Here is a 22,033-nt window from a genome sequence, read left to right as displayed (position 1 = left end):
TTTAATATTGATGGTAATTTTGCAATGTTTAATCACCATCAATGGTTTTATTCTGGTGCTGATTGGCTCTCCCCCCTCCTTCCCCTTCCTGCTGGTAGTAGTCAGTAAAACACACACAGGAGGTAATAGGGTTTCCTAGATTACGCCACAACATAACGTACGTATGCAATACACTTTGTTGCACATGACTGAATTCACTTCTGATGTAACGCAATCAGTGCGTCCATATACTGACCACAGTGAGGATGCGGCACTCTGCACAGCACCAAGAAACCACAACAATATTTGGCAAATAGTTTACTGCAATGCTTCTCCATGACAGAAAACGGTCTAATCAATATACAGCAAGGTTAGTGACCAGGATGCAAAAAATAAAATGTACTGTGTAAAAAATTATTATAAAGGAACAATACGTTATGCTGCAGTTCCTCGTGGTCTAATTCTACTTTGCTTTACCTGTATACTATTGTTCCTGTTGCTTGGCTTCCACAACAGAGGTGATTAAAGTGCTTTGTATGAATGTAAACCTTTACAAAAACAGCTATACCGTATGAATATTGCATTGAAGAAAGCTTTATAACTTAAAAAAACACTAGAAAAACATTGACCTGTCATTGCTTGTGTACACACGTGTTTAAATTCAATAATACGTTTAAAAACTGGGAATAGGAATAAAAATTTAATAATTTGCCACTATGCTAGAGACAACACATTTTAATGTTGGCACACAAAATTCAAACAATGTCAGAATGTATTGTACAGGAGAAGACCAACTGCCTGCTGTCAGCAATGGGTTAATTTACAGCAGGAAGGGATTTGTCTTTCTTTTTTAAAAACTTTTTTTTTTTTTTTAAGGTTTCTGTCCAAACAAAGTTGAAAAAAGTCACTGAGAGGCAGTGTCTGTTCCTGCGTGGAGCAGCTGGCCTTCCAAAACTCCGACAAGGGCTGGTATCAAATTCCCGCTAGAAAGCAGCTGGGATTTGGGAGCCAGGGAATGTTCTAACTTCAGTACAAGTGGGACTCTTTGTGACTCAAAAGGCGGGAGCGACAGGCAGAGTCCGTGGCACTTCGAATTACTTCCATCCACCTGCAATCAAGTAAAGAGAATATGTTAATTAATTTGTAGCAATCCAAATACATGCACTAAAATAAAATGCAGTGTATCAACAGGAGGGCAAGCAATCATTATTATTATCCTTTATTTATATGGCGCCACAAGGATCCTACCGCCCCTAACAGAGTACATAAAATAAGCACAAGAAAACAGTGACTTACAGTACAAGACAACGTAGGACAAGTACATGGCATATAAACATTTCTGCATCAGCAGACATAACAAGGGTGACCTGTTTGACACATTTTATACCCAATATTGTGTCAATTAAGCGACATAAGATGTGTTTAAAATGGACCTTTCCAGGGTGTCAACTTAAGAAAAGGTTTAAAAGTTGAAATAGTCTGAAGAGGGATGTAGATATGTCACATTACAGACGGCTAAATCCTGCCCCCCTTTAAATCCCAACAGTCGGCATGCAGACTAGCAGGGACTATTCCCACGACACCCAGAGTGGGAATAGAGCCTATGGCGAGCACAGCTCACTGAGCCAGCAAGGGACATGTTGCGCTTGTCGTCCCCACCTTTCCTGCCGGCATTCTGCTGCCATGATCCCACGGCTGGTATGCTGACTGCCAGGAACCCCAGCGGCGGTCACGCATACCCAACCCTCTGAAGAAAGGTGATTTAGTGAAAATGGAATAGACTCCCTCTGTCTGTGTTTCAGTGATCAATATGGCTCTATCAGGACACCACATTCCATAACATATGTTCTATAAATATAATTCAATATTAACCAATGAGAATAAAGTGGACAATAAACTACCAACTTTTTCATCAAATAAACCTACCGAGCGGTTTTTATGACCAACAGTCAGGTGGACTCCATACATTACCAGCTGTTCATCAGATATGCTAGATATGGTCTCAAAAAGTCATTTGTCACAAATCTCTTCTTCACATACACTCACCAGATAGCTGTTTGCCTGCTAGCTGAATTTCAATAAAGGGCTGGACAGAAGGAGCAAACAAGGAAGCATGGTCTACCTCCTAATGCTTTCAGCCTGGTTCTGAGTACCCCAAGATCACTGGAAAAATGTCATGGGGTCCATCTGATTTTAGGTTGCCAGCCTGGGTTGGTGGAACGATAGAGGGGAGATCCAGGCCAGTTGCCAACAGGGCTGCCTTCCCCATGGCGGTCAGACACATAAAAATGCATGCACCCTATCCTGGGTATGACCAAGCCTAAGGCAAAGGGAATTAGGGCTATTTCCATAGCTGATACTTGGTGGGTATGGGGTAATAAAGTGGCTAAAAAACGGATTTAAAGGATTTTGTTATTGGCTCACTACAAACACCATAATGGCCTAGCACTTGAAGAACAACTAATGCCAGTGAAAAATGCAAAGACAGGCCACCAGTTTCAGTAAGAATACACTTTTTATCAAAGTTAAAATACTCCCCGAGTCCCCTGTTAACACAGCCAACCTTTATTTTTCACATACAGTATCCATGGGACACTGAGTTCTTTTAATCCACATATAGTAGTGGATATTTTAGCGGGAGACCAAGAGAAGCAGATCTAAGTGATCTAGCCATCACAGCAGATTTCATCAAGGATGTAGAAAGCGGAGGAAACGCCTTCACTCAGGAAGATAACTGTTCTCCTGCAACATGTGTGAAGGTGGGGTTCAGCTGAATGGAGACCTGAGGCGTCTGGTCTGAACTTCAAAGGGCGGTGCTTCAGCTCCAGACAAGGGACTCAACGGCATCTCTGGTAGACGTTGTCAGTCTCTTGGTATGCCTCTTAGGGTCCGTACGCACTATACAATATCACATACAGTCTGGCTGATATCGGTCGGTTTGTTGTGATATTGTATAGTGTGTACGCTTGATCCAGGATACGAAGCGCTCTCCTACGGGTCGTATCCTGCAACGCACATCGGACTTGTATGCAGGTCCGCCGTGCGATATTGCTTACAAGGGCCATGCTGACAAATGCAGCATGGCCCTGCTCCTCCCCCTGTCGTAGCAGACATCGGCAAGTGTGTATGCACTTGCTGATGTCGAGGCCCCATCGCAGATGATGCCCCATCGAGCGAACATCGTTCTGATGTGTACACAGCCTTACTCTGTTCTATTCAGTAGCAATGCTTCCACAGGTGTTAAGGGAGGGAAAACCTGCCTCCATGAATTGATCTCTTCGGTTAGCCACTGCCCTTCCCCCTTTTCTACCAGAATGTCCATCATGTGGCTTCTACGGTGCGACAGTTCTGCCTTAGTCTTTTGATCTAATGATTTGCAGACAAAGGGTCTTATTCAGACCCAGTCACGCGTTTATATGCAGCGGATGCAACCAGAGGGTTTGAGCAAAAGCGCACCAGCCGCAGTGCGTGTGTGCAGGCTGGCATGATGCGATCGCATCCTGGAATATGTGATTGCATCATGAGTGACAGCTCCGGTCGCCTCAGCGGAGTTTGGTGGGCGTGATCCAAACAAAGCAGGCATGTCGGTACTGTTTTCGTGGTGGCTGCATGACTTCATATGCAGCCGCTCTGAGAAACAAATGGTGCCGGACCGCCTGTGACCACAACCCGGCTGCGCAGGCAGGGGTCGTCCTCTAATCGATGTGTTTGCAATTAAATTGCAAACACATCGTGGGGCAGAACAACACACATGCTGGGTGGCCCCCACCATGTGAATATTTGGATGCAGATCTTGCTGTGGGAAGCAATATCTGCATCCATCTCTAAATAGCCCCCAAAGAATTTTAGATCATGCTCAGGTTTGGGAAGCTTGTTTATGGCAAACATTTCCACAGGGTTTGGAAGGTATTAACTGTTGGTGTGAGGTAATAATTTTCTCTCTTTCAGTGGTTGGTCTGCTAAGTGCTGTTATTCCAGGAAGCTCTGGAAGGGGCTGTTAACACCATGCTCTTAAAAGGTTTCACTCTCAGCCTTCTCGGATTTCTTTTAGAGAAACCTACAGATCTTTTTTCCTGGTGTCATGCATGTGAGGCATATGCAATCCCCCATATAGCTTAATGGTACATCAACCTTGAGATGCATTGGAATTTAAGTGGTTTACCTGAAGGACTGTCTTCCCTTTGGCTATCTCCACAAACAGGTGAGGTTTGGAGCTGTAAGATTTGTTTTGAATGTCTCCATTCATTGCCTAATATGAGGATAGGGCTGTACTTGGAACCACATTCCTTCTTACTTTGACAGGGTGCTACCAGCCATGGACTAGGATAGGAATCAGGAAGAAGAGGGTTTTCTTGACTTTCTGCCTGTTCTTGGTTAGGGTTTGGTATGATTTGCCGGCGGGCAGAATACAAACTGCGGCATGCTGATGTTCCCGTAGCCTAAACCTAACCCTACCAGATGGTGCCTAAACCCAATCCCCCTCACCGCAGCCTAAACCTACCCCCTTTTTCCCCCGCAGCCTAACCCTTACCCACCCTGAGGGGAGCCTAATACGACCCCCCCAACCCCCCTGCAGCCTAAACCTCTCTGGCGCAGCTGTGTGTGATAATCAGGGTCCCGACTGGATCCCCTTGGTTCTAGGTCTTAGGAGCCCAAGATTTGGACAGACTGGGAGTCCACGTATGCATTAGGTCTGTGTCGCTACAGACCCTAATGTTTACTTTGCCAACTTATCTCTGTAACTTTAAGGACCCCTGGTCTTTTTGGCATCCAGATATGTCAAATTTAATTTTAAATTTTTTACAAAAGATGCTGTGCTCTGCACTTTCTGAGAATACACACCCTTAGGGACTGCTTTGTCACCTTACATAAGATGCTGTGCACTACACCTTCTGAGAATACTCTCTTAGGGACTCTTTATTCCATACTTAACGATATTGCTGCCTCCTCTGCCGAGAGGGGGCAGCCTGGTCGGCAAACAGGGGGCGTGTCCGGTAGTCAGAGGGCGTGTTCGGGGCGTGGCGGCATAGCATAAAAATGTCATTGTGCTCAGCCCCCGCTATCCAATGCCGAGGAAAACAGGCACTGGAGAGCGGGGGTGCTGAGCTACGATAACGCAATCAGCGCAAATTGCGTCATCGGGTCCCCCTCAGACCGCCCAATGGTGCTCTGTTGTGGGCAGCCAAGGGGGAAGCGCGGGAGCTGGCGGCGGATGCGGGACACTTGCCGACCTTTCCGGAGGAGCGGGAGCGCCACCCGATTTTCGGTAGCCTCCTGGCCATTCCGGGAGGGTCGGCAAGTGTGCTTTGTTCCCATGATTGTGAAAGAAAATGTTTTATTTTTGTACTTCTGATAAGTGCTTTTCTCATAGGCTGCTGCATATTACTCCCAGACACCATCCAATGCATTTCTGAGACTGTTTGTCTCAATTGCTACTGTCCCCTCTGTGAGAACACACCGTATGACGCACTACGCTGTGCTACTTTTCAGTGGCTAAGGGGTCTATTTACTAAGCCTTGGAGAGAGATTAAGGGGTACATTTACTAAGCAGTTATAAGGGTGGAGAAGTGAGCCAGTCGATAAGTTGCCCATGGCAACCAATCAGCACTGAAGTAACATCTATAATTTGCATACTATAAACTGATACAGAGCTGCTGATTGGTTGATGGGGAAATTTCTCCACTGGCTCACTTCTCCACTCTTATCACTGCTTAGTAAATGTACCCCAAATTACCAGCTAACCAATGTTACAGGCTGTGTTTGAAAAACATCAGGAGCTGATTGGTTAGTCATTTTTTTTGTCTTTCTCCAAGGCTTAGTTAATAGACCCCTTAGACACGTGCAGTTAAATAACATCGACCATTTGCACTAACATCGGCCTTGCATCCGATTCAGAACCAATCCCTAAGCTGCGGCCAAGCGGGTCCTGCTGAACGGGACCCGTTTGGCCGGGATGGGGGTTTTGTGTGCACAAGGATCCTGTTCTTCGCGATGCCGCAAAACAGGATCCGGCCAGTGACACACAGTATTTCAATAGAACACAGCTCGGCTGAACACATATAGTACCAGTCAAAAGTTTTGACACACCTCATTCAATGGTTTTTATGTATTTCAATTATTTTCTACATTGTAGATTAATACTGAAGACATCAAAACTGTGAAAGAGCACATATGGAATTATGTAGTAAACAAAAAAGTGTTAAATCAAAATATGTTTTATATTTTAGATTCCTCAAAGTAGCCACCTTTTGCTTTGATGACAGCTTTGCACACTCTTGGCATTCTCTCGATCAGCTTCATGAGGTAGTCTCCTGGAATGGTTTTGAATTAACAGGTGTGCCTTGTCAAGAGTCAATCTGTGGAATTATTTGCCTTCTTAATGTGGTGTGTTGTGCAGAGGTAGGGTTAGTACACAGTGGACACCCCTATTTGACTACTGTTGTAATCCATATTATGTCACGAACCCCTCAACTCAGCAAAGAGAAACGAAAGGCCATCATTACTTTAAGACATGAAGGTCAGTCGATACGGAAAATTTAAAGAACTTTGAATGTATCCTCAAGTGCAGTTGCAAAAACCATTAAACGCTATGATGAAACTGGCTCCCATGAGGACCGACCCAGGAAAGGAAGACCAAGAGTAACCTCTGCTGCAGGGGATAAGTTCATTACAGTTACCAGCCTCAGAAACCGCAATTTAACAGCACCTCAGATTAGAGCCCACATAAACTGTTCACAGAGTTCAAGTAGCAGACAAATCTCAACATCAACTGTTCAGAGGAGACTGCGTGAATCAAGCCTTCATGGTCGAATTTCTGCAAAGAAGGCACTACTAAGGATGAACAAAAAGAAGAGAATTGTTTGGGCCAAGAAACACAAGGAATGGACATTAGACCAGTGGAAATCTGTACTTTGGTTTGATGAGTCCAAATTTTAGATTTTTGCTTCCAACCGCCTTGTCTTTGTGAGACGCAGAGAAGGTGAGTGGATGGTTTCTGCATGTGTGGTTCCCACTGTGAAGCATGGAGGAGGAGGTGTGATGGTGAGGGGGTGCCTTGCTGGTGACACTGTTAGTGATTTATTAAAAATTCAAGGCACACTTAACCAGCGTGGCTACCACAGCATTCTGCAGCGCCATGCCATCCCATCTGGTTTGTGCTTACTGGGACCATCATTTGTTTTTCAACAGGACAATGACCCCAAACACACCTCCATGCTATGTAAGGGCTACTTGACCAAGAAGGAAAGTGATGGAGTACTGCGTCAGATGACCTAGCCTCCACAATCACCTGACCTAAACCCAACTTAGATGGTTTGGGATGAGTTGGACCGCAGAGTGAAGGAAAAGCAGCCAACAAGTGCTCAGCACCTCTGGGAACGCCTTCAAACTGTTGGAAAATCATTCCAGGAGACTACCTCATGAAGCTGATTGAGAGAATTCCAAGAGTGTGCAAAGCTGTCATCAAAGCAAAAGGGGATTACTTTGAGGAATCTAAAATCTAAAACATAATTTGATTTAACAGTTTTTTGTTTACAACATAATTCCATATGTGTTCTTTCATAGTTTTGATGTCTTCAGTATTAATCTACAATGTAGAAAATAATTAAAATAAATAAAAACCATTGAATGAGAAGGTGTGTCTAAACTTTTGACTGGTACTTGTACATTAAAATGTATGTGTTCACACTGAAATCCCGTCGTCCTACCGTCCGACCCAACCGCAGCAGGGGGGACTGCTGCACATGTCTTGCTAGGCGCCCATATGCAGTCTCCTTGCGGCCAAGCAGGTCCTGAACTATTTTTATAGTCTTATTTTTGAGTTCTAACCATGCTAAATGATAGCACATAATGGGACATGAGCTATAAACTGCTGCTGTCTATAAATAATATGCCTTTCTGTCTCTCTCCTATAGATTACTTTACCTTAGTTTGTGCGGCTCTGGCTTTAATTTGAGCCTTTTTACTCTACCAATTGAAGTCTTTTTCTGTATAATAATCCTTTCCTCAATATAACAATAGTTACTTACTTCATCCATATAAATACATAATAATAAAAAAACTAGAAAATAAAATGTGAGGGTATCTTCTTTGGTTCCGGTCTTGAACCGGTGACCTTTTGGCTGTGGTTCGTTTCTTTGTCCACTGGGCTATTGTAGCCATGAGAATAAATATTGGTTCTTTATATGTATAAACCCTGGGATGCCATATTTATGACAATAGCCGTTTTTCGATATAAAGGTGATGAAATAATGTTGATTACTATAAAGTAAAAAACTAAAATCTAATTATAATGCATTAAAAATGATCAATAAGTTAATATACTCTAATCCCCCATATTAAAGTTACTATAATCTATAATGTGGGAGCGCTAAGTTTATTTTGCACTTAGCAAGTTTCTCTATATACCAAAAATATATATATATATATATTTATTAGACTATCTATGCACATATTCTCAACACCTTTCACCGACAACGACAATACAATGCTCACATATTTATATATTATTTCTGTTGCTCTAGTCTATTTTGTAGTATTACTTGGAATCTATATAATGCTTACACCTGATTAAAACCAGTGAACTCAATCTGTGCAAATGACCCAACATAGTGTGAAACCCAATTACAATCTCCAGGTGTGAATAAAGAGACTCTAAAGCTGGTTGGCTGATACCCACTTAAATACATCCACACCTGCCAAAATGGGTATTCACACTTCCTGAGGAAACCGCCGATATTGTGGGCGGAGAAACGCGTAGAGGGTCATTCTAATTGCTTGTCCACTGCTGGAGACTCTCACGGACCATCCGTTACTGCTATTGAGGGATTAGGATGATCTCTCTCTATCACGTGTACTGGATCCACTGCTGCTCAACTCTTTCTGCTGTGCTTGGAAAAGCCCCGTTCTGCTGAGGTGCTTCAAAATCTCGGTTATTCCTTCTGCCGGACAACCCGCTACAGACGCTGTCGGCTGCTGAGAGTCACCTCCGCAAACTGCTACTGACGGGAATCAGCGCTTACAACTACGAGTGAAAAACGGATCCTAATGCTAGGGGTGAGCAATAGCACACTACAATTATAACAACCCCTTTGCTTAAATCTACTAACAAATTTCAAATATCTTGTGGAGACATTTCACTTATCCCTCTATCAGTACGGATGCCACCAGCCTAATTTATGATTGTGGACTGCAATACTAATATAATTGGCGTACAAGCCGATTACAGTTAATTCATTCTTATTGTGAATGTGATTATTTATATATGTATATGCATTTGCACTGCCTATGTTTTGAATTTACAAACCAATCATCTTAAGTGGTTTTTTCCACCGTTTTTATTATTAAATGATTTTCTATTTGATATCAGCGCTCCTTAAATGTTTTTCATAGAACATTAACTATACATCTTTTGATTAAGGCATCCAGTTGCCCTGTAGGAGCTGCTAATAAACCAATTATTTTATGTCAGGTGTTTTCTTGAATTAATTTATTAGCGCCCGATTTAACAGGGTAGTTATTGCCCTTGCTTTCTTTCGGCCCCAGCCTAAGCCTGATCAGTCTCTCAATTTTTGTACAAAAACTAAATAAATAAAAAATCTTTAAAAACTGAATATTTATCATGTTGGTTTAAAGATTCTGTGGTGATATTTGTATGGGTATATAATACAACATTTAGAATACAAATAGTGTTTTAAATAATATTTTACACAAGGAAACATTTTCTGAGTAATCCTATGAGTAATATAATTAGAATTTGGTTACTGAACTTGTATAATCAGTGTGGTAATACACCTTATAGCGTGCCACCAATGGTGACTTTACCTTTCAAAGGTGTATTCATTTTCAGCCCTGAAGTAGTAGACATGTGACTTGAAGTGAAGTTTAAAGACATAATCCTTGTGAATATTCTCTGATTCAGAGGGAATGGTGAGTGAGTATCCAAGCAATGGGAGGCTGGCTAACGGGTGATTGTCCTGAAATGAGAAGGATACATAAGATGGACACTTCACAATCTAAAAATCTTTTTTCTCCTATATGGTTTGTTTAGACTGGGAGGACCTGTCAGATACATGCAGAATTGCCCAATAGTGACAGCAGGACTTGGTTTAAAGACTGAAAGAAATGATATTTCATGCTGGTATGGGCAGGGCAGGGCTGGCCCACAGGGATACAGGGGAAACCCTCGGTGGGCCCCATGCCACCTCCACCAGGGATCAGGTTCCAGGCTGTATACTTGAATTACACATTATACCTTACACTGCACAGGACTATGATGTATGCGCTACAGTGCTTTGCCAATATTTATCTGGTACATTATCCTACATGCACTTATTTATATATTTATCAAGGGACCCAGATAATGCACTCTCTAATGGTTACACAAATCAATGTAGCAGCTGGCAACACCCCTCTGGAGACTGACCACACCCCTAAAAATGGGCCCGTTCCACTGCATTCCCCAGTGGGCCCTTCATGCCCCAGTCCGACACTGGGTATGGGGAAGAACAGGATTTGTTGTTTGGGTGTCTGAAAGTCCTTATGTTCACACAGTGCCTGACACAAAAATAAAGTGGATATACCGGTAATTAGATTGTATTACCATATAAACATGTAACTGCACAGAGGCTGACAGTATTTCACACTGCCCTCCCACCTATTTGGCAGGCAGGAGGTAAGGGCAGAATCCTCTCCTCCTGGCATGGCAAAGGAGGCACTTGGCTATGACAGTAACATACCTGGGCAGTACGGATGGCGTAATGGTTAGCATTACTGCCTCACAACACTGAGGTCCCAACATGGCCCTAACTGTGTGGAGTTTGCATATTCTCCCCATACTTGCATGGGTTTCCTCCGGGTACTCCGGTTTCCTCCCACAATCCAAAAATATATACTGGTATGTTATTGGCTACTAACAAAATTAACCCTAGCGTGAATGTTTCTGTGTGTACATGTGATAGGGAATATAGATTGTAAGCTCCACTGGGGCAGGGACTGATGTGAATGGCCAAATATTCTCTGCAAAGCACTGCGGAATATGTGTGCACTATATAAATAACTGGTAATAATTAAATGATAATACCTTGGCTGTAATTACACTACCATGAGGAAGCAGCCTCACATGCTATCAGTTCTAGCAGTAACAAATTCTGTTCTATTTTTATTTTTTTCTTAAATATAATTTCCATCAATTGCCATCAAACATTATTACTTACACCAATGTCAGGGACAAGACCCTGCTGGACATGGTATCCGTTCACATGGTCGACCATGTTATGGTCGACAGTCATTAGGTCGACCACTATTGGTCGACATTGACATGGTCGACATGGACACATGGTCGACACATGAAATGGTCGACACATGAAAAGGTCGACATGAGTTTTTTTTAACTTTTTTTTCTTTTGGGGAACTTTTCCATACTTTACGATCCACATGGACTACGATTGGAACGGTAAAGTGTGCCGAGCGAAGCGAAGGCACCATGCCCGAAGCATGGCGAGCGAAGCGAGCCATGCGAGGGGACGCGGTGCACTAATTGGGGTTCCCAGTCACTTTACGCAAAAAATGACACAAAAAAAGTTAAAAAACTCATGTCGACCTTTTCATATGTCGACCTTTCACGTGTCGACCATGTGTCCATGTCGACCATGTCAATGTCGACCAATAGTGGTCGACCTAATGACTGTCGACCATAACATGGTCGACCATTCATACCGGAACCGCTGGACATCAAGGTCGGGATGTAATGAACTCCAAGTCCGGCGGCTGTGCGGGATGCCGGCAAAACTCTGATGTTTTTTTTAAAGTGGCAATCATGTACAAGGCATGGTTTAGCCTTGTACATAATTGGCCCTTTAAAAAAATGTCTGAGTTTGGCCGGCACATCCTGCACATCATAAAAATCAGCAGTGGCTGCGTTTATCTATCTATGTAATGTAGATGTTAACTTCTCAGTCAGTCAAATAGGTACAGATTCAGTGATTGCACCAAGCTCATAATTATAAGGGTCCCAGGGTCCTAATTCATTATATCCAGGTCCCATCAAAATACATGGTTTTGGAAATGTGCAATCCTCAAGAAACACAGTAGGCCAAAATGGAAATGTTCCTGCTGACATCTATAGGGTACAAGGTACTGTAGACAGTAGGCGGCCGCGAGATGCTGACAAGGTTTCCCTTTCTCTGTCACTTCTCAGCCATCTCTTTGAATTCAATCACCCCCGTTGAGCAGTATAATAGGCCTAAATATGGAAACAGGAGTGACCCAATCACAGGGGATTACCTGGTGCGATTTGTAGAAAAATAGGCAGAAGTTTGTGAACACCACCCAAAGTTTCTGCCATCCATTGCTGTTCTTGAACTTTCTAAGCAGGTTTCCGGATAGCTGATTCTGTTATTGGGGGGGAAAGAGAGACAGACATTTAAATAAAAGCGGGGTTTGGGGTTGTAAGACTAACCCTACAAAGCTTAATAAAATAAACATGAAAGATAAGATAAACTGATCAGTGAAATGATGCCATGAAAATCTAAAATACGTTTGCTCATCTGTTTCGGTAGTCACATTGGTGAGGTCCATAATTGGAATATTTATAGATGCAGTATGATTGGTTTTCTAGACACTTAGCACTCTGGGGTTGGAATGTATTGTTTTATATAAGGCATTTCCTATAGAAGATGGTGATGATGGCAGAATAGACTGAACAGTGAGATTGTGTTTTTGGTGGAATCTATCTAAGCTAACTATTACTGTATAAAGCCTTCAGAAATGACCCCACACGCTGAGTAGTGTGTTGTATTAGTGACAGAACAGCAAAGGGACCAACACCTCTCCTTAGATTGATTTGAAGAAATGTTATCTTTATAGAATAAAATTAAGTAGTGTGTATTGTTTTCCTATCCACGGGGAAGGGAAGATTGTAAATTACTAGGAAATAATGGGGGCAACATTAGTACTGCAATACAATGAGAGAGAGGTGAGAGAAAAGTAGCGGTGTGGTAGGATCTATAAAGGTTGATTTGCAAACACAGTAATGGTGCCCATACCATCAATGGAGAATCAGGGCAATTCCCCGTTCTAACAATGGCTGGATCGGGGGAGCAGGGAAATGCAACATGTTGGAAATCCTCAATTCGCCGAATCTGACCAAGAAATGGTTTATATCGGCAAGTCAGGGATTTTTTACATGCTGGATTTCTCAGATTCCACAATGGATTGCTGATGTATTTCCAACATTAGTCCAGAAGAATGACACTAGCGCTGCCAGTTGCTTACTGTGCCCTGGGACTACCCTGAGCTGCCGGACAATCACATGCCATCTTCCTTGCTGGCAGCTTCTGAAGGACCGCCAGGAGACCTAGGTACTCTCTAGAATAATATTAGCAGAGCTCTAATACCTCATTTATTTCAAAAAGCCCATTTATTTTAACGAGGCTTCTATATGTAGAGCGTATACTGGAAATGCCAGAGAAATGAGTGTGGAAAGCTCAGAGATTTCAGACATCACTGGCAATTTTATTTTTTAAACTGATGAAAATCAGAAAGAAAAATGCTGTTTGACAGCTTAAAGCGTACGGACAACAAATTCCTGTTTCTTGGTGATGTGCATTTATTTAAGGCCAATGGAAGAAAATTGCTTTTTAACAGATTCCCTAAAATGCTATTCTTTGGTATGAGTGTTCTTCTGCAATAGGGATTTGCTGCCACCTACTGGAATATCTACACAATTTATCATTAACTCATTTTGATATAATTTGCATGGTTTTCCAGATACTGTATCCTTTGTAAATGGTTTATTCCATTTTTGTGCAAATGAAGACATGGAGAAATGAACATCTGCTATACAAAAATGAAATAACCTGAGTCTATACACTCTCAGGCAGATTCCAAGTCCAAGTTGAAGTAATTTGTTCCATACCCTGTGTATGGAACTATACATGCCAAGTTGTGCGCATCTATACAACTGCACCTCCTCTATACATATGCATGGTTGGCCAGGATGGAACTCACCAGGGGCACCGCCTGGCTGTACCACCCAAAGCTGTGGGGTAGAATCCGATAGCACCTACATACCTATTATCTAACCTAAACATCTCAACTTCAAAACCCCTCCTGGGCTGGAGGAATGGACCAGGGAATCCTTAGTACTCACCCCAGAAGTACAGCGAGAACAACCGAAAGCCTCTGGGTTCTCTTCCATCTGCAGAGGACGCAGTAGCAGCGAGTGAACAGTGTGCAGCCAGTGTATATTACTTGTCTGATACCACCAGTGGAACATCTGTGTCAACATCCAGCTGGCAGGGCACAGCAAGTCACCAGGAAGCCTCCAGCTGACCACTGAAGCGACCGCACCAGTTATCTCTATACTAACAGAGTAGCCACTTGGTCACCCAGTAGGAACACTACTACTGTGGGCATTATATGTAAGGGGCACTACTACTGTCGGGGCATAATGTGTAAGGGGCACAAACACTGTGGGGGCATAATGTGTAAGGGGCACTACCACTCTGTGTGCATAATGTGTAAGGGGCACTACTCTGTGTGCATAATGTGTAAGGGGCACTACTCTGTGGGCATAATGTGCAAATGACACTACTACTCTGTGGGCATAATGTGCAAGTAGCACTACTAACTGTGGGCATAATGTATCGCGTAATGTGAATAAGGGGCTCTAGCATGTGGTGTAACTTGTACAAGGTGTACTACTCTGTTGGCATAATGTGTATAAGCGGTACTACTGTGTCACATAATGTGAATAAGGGGCTCTAGCATGTGGCAAAACTTGTACAAGATGTACTACCCTGTGGCGTTATGTGCTTAAGGAGTACTACTGTGTGGCGTTGCATGTATAAAGGGCAATACTGTGTGGCGTAACATGTATAAGGAGCACTACTGTGTTGTGTACTGTAAATGAGATACACTACAGTGTGGCAGAATGTAAGGGGCACTACTGTGTGGCGTAATTTTAATTGGGGGTACTATTGTGTGGCCACGCTCCTTCCCCACAAGACCCTTTTTTTTGCCACACACATCAAAAGTGCATGCTCTCCCTATTTAAAATATGGGGTGGGAGGACACCAGTCCTTTACTTTGCCAGGGGCGCTCGGACCACTAGATACACCCCTGTTGATACCAATCAGTGCACACTTGCACCATTGGTGATAAAGCTCTGAAATAAAATGTGTTTACACAACTCTGCATATCCTGCAATTACATCGCTGTGCCCTCGTTAAGCTTTGCCTATGTGCAAATGCCACGTTACAACCCAGTAACACTTTTTCAGCTGCAAGAGTAGATGTGACTGCATTGTGTTCGCTCAGCTACGGTGAATGCACAAAATCCAAATGCAAATCAGACCTGCATTTATCTGCATCAACCTCTACAGCTGTAAGTATCTTTACAGTACCCCCCTCTAGGCATGCAAAACCAACTATGTTACAGCATTCGCATCCCCAAACATCTGTGACGCAGTGAAAATAATCTCATCAAAATGATGATTATAGGACATGTTGGAAATATACAGACAGAAGATGAGCACTTATGTGAGTGACCAATTTTAACGGTCCTCTAGTCACTCATCCCTTGGGCGAGCAGCAGGATTGCATGGAGCCTGGCCAGATAAATAAAACTATATTGTGTGGGAGCAAACATGAGAAAAAACAGAAAATGTTTCAAACCAATCAAAGGAGAGAATAAGAATAGGTGGCTTTATAACAGGATGATTGAGTTATGGTGCACAGTACCTCAACAGCAAAGCTAAAATCAATCATGGAGACACTGGTGTTTCGGTGCCAGCACACATGGACTGTAGTGTTTCCGCGATGTGGTGATTGTCGTTCCAGAGAAGTGCGAGAAGAGGTTAAATCATCCTCAGATTCCTGGTCTGTGGGGCCCTCCTCCGGCGACTCTACAACGTCATACATTAATGATTACGTTTGTAGTGTTTCTTACAGTAACCCGCTTATATATGCAGGAACGTTTGCAAATCAGTAAGTTCTGAATACAATATACACTGCTTTGACTTCTCCAATCAGTCTGCTCTTGTCAGGGAGACAGAACTCTGTGACAGCACAGATCATTTGCTTTACAAATATACGTTTCTGATATGGTAATAAAACAGATTTAGTAGTAACAGTACAAATCACTATTTTACAGCATTGTACTATTGTTTCAATAAAAGTTCAGATAATACAAAAACGCTAGAACTGCTAAACCTAAGGGTGCATACACACGGTGCAATTCTGCCTATAGGCCGATTTTGACTTGGCAATTTCCCTTGAATCACCCGGAGCCCAGAACCACCGATATTGACAACGGGTTCACTACGGCTGGCTGGCGGTCGGGCTCCCGGCGACCAGCATCCCGGCGCCGGGAGCCCGACCGCCGGCTTACCGACAGCTTGGCGAGCGCAAATGAGCCCCTTGCGGGCTCGCTGCGCTCGCCACGCTACGGGCACGGTGGCGCGCTATGCGCGCCACACTATTTTATTCTCCCTCTATGGGGGTCGTGGACCCCCACGAGGGAAAATAATTGTCGGTATGCCGGCTGTCGGGCTCCCGGCGCCGGTATACTGAGCGCCGGGAGGCCGACCGCCGGCAAACAGAAGACCACCCATTGACAACACATGATGCAATTTTGGCTATGTACAATTTTGACTATATACAATTTTGACTGTACTAGAAGCTAGATTGTACACAATATAGTCAAAATTGCCATGCCTGCACGGTCTACTTTTTCTTGTGATACCGACCCTGCGGAAGCAAGCATCGGTGTCGCAAGCTGTGTACACACAATGTCGATGTGCTAACTTTTCTCACGATTTTGACCGTATAGTCAAAATCGTAAACACACATCACATCGCGTGTATGCACCTTCAGATACATGTTGTTTTCAGTAAAACAAATGACTAATAAAATTCACAAATACGTAAATGTTTTAGAAGCCTCCCAAAATTATTGCACATTTGACATAAAGCTGGGATTGCATTACTCATGGACTTTGGAGAAGTCTCATTTTAGGGAAGTGATCCATGTTTTACAAGTGGGAGCACACGTTCTATATTTCCTGGCAGATAATTACAGGTAGGTGCAAATGAAAAAAACAACAACAACCTATTTATCCACAGTGTGGGCAGTATGTAAATGAGACTTACTGTACGCAGACTGTAGCAGATCTGTGAGCACACTTTTAATAACTTGAGTAGATCAATTTGGGCTCTGTTTACTTACTGCCATCAGGGGGACTGCTGGCCACCAGCTCAGGGATAGGACCACCACTTTTTTCTGCTAAGTCAATAGCCATCTGAATATCTTCACTCCACTTCTCCATTTCAGCCCGGGAACTAGGAAGGGAATACAGGTTGAGTATCCCATATACAAATATTCCGAAATACGGACTTTTTTGAGTGAGAGTGAGATAGTGAAACCTTTGTTTTTTGATGGCTCAGTGTACACAAACTTTGTTTAATACACAAAGTTATTAAAAATATTGTATTAAATGAGCTTCAGGCTGTGTGTATAAGGTGTATATGAAACATAAATGAATTGTGTGAATGTACACACACTTTGTTTAATGCACAAATTTATAAAAAATATTGGCTAAAATTGACTTCAGGCTGTGTGTATAAGGTGTATATGACACATAAATGCATTCAGTGCTTAGACTTAGGTCCCATCACCATGATATCTCATTATGGTATGCAATTATTCCAAAATACGGAAAAATCCCATATCCAAAATACCTCTGGTCCCAAGCATTTTGGATAAGGGATACTCAACCTGTATCCCAAAATAACAGTCTACAATTACTCAAGATAATGTGAATTTATACCTGGTCACTGACTCCAACACAACATTGGCTGCAAACAGATAATTTGTTTGTTTTTATTTTTTTATATTTTTTATTCCTCAAAATAAGCTTTACATTTGTGCTTGGTTTTATTTTTAGCTTTAAAAATGCTTTTTTACCCTTATTATTATTGCCATGTAAAAGCAAGCTCTAATACTACAGAAATCATTGGAAGTGCTCTCTGGGTGTAACAAGATCTAGAAGCTTAATCCGCGATAACAATAAATGAGGATGTCACCTAAATACGCAAATTACATGGAAGCCATCATGTGGTGCCTACACACATGTTCTATATTCTAATGTAATATGCCGTGATCTGAACACCGCAAACACTGAATTCTAACTAGCAGAATACTGTATAACTCTATGCTTGACGAATAAGGACTCTATTATTAGAACGTAGATATTATTTATATATGGCCAGAAAGTGGTTAAAGTTTTAAATATTTAGGGGGAGATTAATGAAAGCTTGGAAAGAACTAAAATACCAACTAATCAGATCCTGACTGTCCTGTCACTTCATAGGCAGTGTTTGAAAAATGACAGTCAGGAGCGGATTGGTTGGTAGTTTATCTCTGTGAGCTTTGATACAAATAAATAAATAAATAAATATATATATATATATATACACACACACACACACACACACACACACACACACACACACACACACACACACACTATATATATATATATATTTGATTGTATTTGTTTAGGGATTTGTTTGGAGTCATACTGTATTCAGAACAAAACAAAATGCTAGGTGATGAGGTCAGTATATACAGTAACAAGCAAGACATATCCGTGGGATCATCTGTCATCTCTATAGCAGTCGGCCCTCAGTTCCCCTAGCAGTTCACATTTTCCAGATCTCCTGGCTGGGGCACAGGTGAATTCTTTACTAACTAGGACACATTTGAAAAGATCTGCAGGTGGTCTGGAAAACATGAACTGTTATGGGTCCAGAGAGCAGAGTTTGAGAAACGCTACCCTACAGCATCTAGCACATAATAAAACATGGCATCATTGTCCAGGCTCGTATTTCCATTTTCTACCATGCCCTAGAAATAAATCTGACTAATATAAATTATAATCTTATGCAAATAGTAAATTATTAATAAACGGGGAATAAACAGAGCAGTCTTTGTTCCCCTGCTACCTCAAGCCTGGGCCCATGTAGTCAGTGCATGTGATTACAATGTACCTGGCTGCAACAACTATAGCTTGGTTCTGACTCCTTAAAGTAAGGCAGTGAGACACTCCCCATTCTTCGTCACTTTCTTCTACCTGAAGAGCAAGACAAAACACACAGAATAAAGGTGGTATCTGCTACTTAGAATAAGCTTCATCACGTTCAGCAGACCATAAGAAAATGTAATCAGTCACACAAATGTAAGCTATAGTTTATAGACGATCTATGGCTATGTAGTTTCCTATGTAAATACAACAAATGACATTTCTGTTCAGATTACAGTACTTTATGTCCAAGCTGTAAACAGCAGCTGAGAGCACTACTCACCGTCATGTTGAACAGTGGCAGCTGTCCATGCACTTTAAACTGATTAGATGAGGTCAGCCCTCTGCTTGTGTACAGCAACACATCATTAAACTGCAAGACAGAGAATGCACCTTTATTTCTCTTTATGCTGGGCAATGCTGTCAGTTATATGTTAATATATGCAAATGTCTCATGGAGTACACAAATCTAATATGGTGCTATAAATTAGGAAGTGATATGATCAACAAAGGGAATCAAATGGTACACTGAACATACAGCCAAGACCAGCTTATGTCAAATCACACATTCATATAAGGTGGTCAATTTAAGAATACCATGCTATTCATATGGAAACAGAATACAAGTCTACTAAAGATTCTATGCTGACAGTCTGCAGGGATGTAACTGGTAATAAAATATATACTGTACGTATTTTCATGATAACTATATTGCTTACCAAGAAAAACATACGTTGCTGCAGGCCTTTTCCAGACAACTTGCTTAAACTTCCAAGCCTGATGAACTCCTGGAATAGAATATGAAACAACGGTTACAGATATTATGTGCAGTGAATACTTTATATAGGTTTATGGCCATTTTGCCATTAGCGTTTTTGGAAGTTGATTTCCTATCTAGCAGCCATGTTCGGCTCTAATTACCAAAACGTCTGATAGAGATCCAATTGATTTTGATTAGATCATTACTAGGCATCATGACTGTTTTGGGGCCACGGATGCGGTGACATCGGCCCATCGCTTTATACAGCCATTGCTATCACAGCATCTGTGACCAGCATTTACATTAAAATAGGATTTTGGTACTTCCCAGATAAATCTTTCTTTCTTTGAATCCACAGGGGGCACTGGAGAACTCCTGGGATATAAACGGTGCGATAGCAGGGATAGCCACATTTAAATATTTAAATGTGTAACCCTCTTTCCCCTCCATACTCCCAAGATGCCTCAGTGTTTTTTTGCTGAGCCGAACAGGAGCGAAAGAGAGGATGAACAATGGAGAATTACATATAACATTATAATATGATGGACAACTGGAAAGTTGACACACAACATAAGGGACAACTGGAAAGTTGACACGACAATAGATAACAATCACCTTAACATTCAAACAAGTCAGTGATAATGTGTTTTAATAAGATTTACTGAACTTACCACAAGACAGATGAAACTGCTCTGGGTGGGCGTCCAGTGCCCCCTGTGGATTTAAAGAAAAGGATTTATCTGGTAAGTACCAAAATCCTATTTTCTTTTTCATCCTCTAAGAGTCACTGGAGTACTCTTGGGATGTACCAAAGTTTCCCCCTTGGGCGGGAGAGCTGGTTGGCACCTGTAACACTTGGCGGCCAAAGCTAGATGCTGATGCCGTAAACGTATCAAACTTGTAAAAGCGCACAAACGTGTGCACTGATGACCATGTAGCTGCACGGCAAAGTTGTGTCGTGGAAGCTCCATGACCTGCTCCCCATGACGTTCCCACAGAACGCGTGGAATATGATGAAATAGATGCAGGCGGTTGTAGACTAGCATGAAAGTAAGCTTGACGAATGGTCAGCTTAATCCATCTAGCCATGGTCTGTTTGGAAGCTGGCCAACCTATTTTGACTGCATCCTAGAGAATAAACAATGTATTTGTTTTACGTACTGTTGATGTTCGAGCTAAATAAATGCGAAGCGCGCGAACCACATCCAAAGAAGCTGGAGTTTGTGAACCTTGTGAGGAAACAGTAACTACGAATGGTTGATTCATATGAAAAAAGGATACTACCTGTGGTAGAAAAGTGGAATTCGTCTTGAAATTCCGCTCTGTAATCATTAAACACCAGGGGGGTAATTCCAAGTTGATCGCAGTAGGAATTTTGTTAGCAGTTGGGCAAAACCATGTGCACTGTATGGGAGGCAGATATAACGTGCAGAGAGAGTTAGATTTGGGTGGGTTATTTTGTTTCTGTGCAGGGTAAATACTGGCTGCTTTATTTTTACACTGCAAATTAGATTGCAGATTGAACACACCACACCCAAATCTAACTCTCTCTGCACATGTTAAATCTGCCTCCCCTGCAGTGCACATGGTTTTGCCCAACTTATAACAAAATTCCTACTGCGATCAACTTGGAATTACCCCCAAGATACGGTGCTTTGCATGACAGTGCACCTAATTCAGGAACACGCCTTGCTAAGGCTAGGAGAAAAACAGTTTTCAAAGTTACAAACTGAACATCCACTTGTTGTAAGGATTCAAAAGTTGAGAACTGCAAAAGATCTAAAACTAGATTCAAGTTCCATGCAGCTGTAGGTGGTTAAAACGGAGGTTGACCTCTGAGGACACCTTGCAGGAAAGTTTGCACTGTTGGCAAAAGAGCCAAACGGGACTGAAAGAAAGTCGACAAAGCAGAAACCTGCACCTTTAGTTTTAGTGTCGCTAAACGTAGTCCTCCATCTAACCCAGTCTGTACAAATAGCAAGAGACGGGATAAATTGAAAGAAGATGTCGGAAGCTGGCGAGCTTCACATCAACCAATATAAGCTCGCCACCTCCTGTGCTGTAACTGGCTTCCTATCACGTATCATGGTTGGTATAACCGATTCTGGAATGCCCTCTCGTCTTAAGAGAGTGGTTTCCACAGTCACCCTGTCAAACGCAGCCGCACTAAATCGGGGTAAAGAAACAAACCCTGTTGCAGAAGGTCTGGATGTA

The 22,033-nt window shown here is 42.3% G+C and overlaps 1 protein-coding gene across 6 annotated transcripts in view; it reads right to left on the bottom strand.

Moving 5' to 3' along the window:
- Positions 1-284: 284 nt before the first annotated feature.
- Positions 285-22,033, bottom strand: part of FARP1 (FERM, ARH/RhoGEF and pleckstrin domain protein 1) — a 261,056-nt gene continuing 239,307 nt past the window's right edge. For all 6 annotated transcript variants that reach the window (XM_063953058.1, XM_063953061.1, XM_063953062.1 and 3 more), the window contains exons 20-27: positions 19,779-19,847; positions 19,343-19,432; positions 19,028-19,110; positions 17,205-17,317; positions 15,720-15,883; positions 12,262-12,369; positions 9,802-9,953; positions 285-1,087 (exon numbers count right to left, since the gene is read on the bottom strand). In XM_063953058.1, the coding sequence (XP_063809128.1) occupies positions 1,006-1,087; positions 9,802-9,953; positions 12,262-12,369; positions 15,720-15,883; positions 17,205-17,317; positions 19,028-19,110; positions 19,343-19,432; positions 19,779-19,847 (861 nt within the window). In that variant the 3' untranslated portion in view covers positions 285-1,005. The remainder of the gene's footprint in view (positions 1,088-9,801; positions 9,954-12,261; positions 12,370-15,719; positions 15,884-17,204; positions 17,318-19,027; positions 19,111-19,342; positions 19,433-19,778; positions 19,848-22,033) is intronic.

This window comes from Pseudophryne corroboree, chromosome 2 (genome assembly GCF_028390025.1).
Source record: "Pseudophryne corroboree isolate aPseCor3 chromosome 2, aPseCor3.hap2, whole genome shotgun sequence".
Taxonomy (NCBI): Eukaryota; Metazoa; Chordata; class Amphibia; order Anura; family Myobatrachidae; genus Pseudophryne; species Pseudophryne corroboree.
This window is presented reverse-complemented; position numbering and strand designations above follow the sequence as displayed.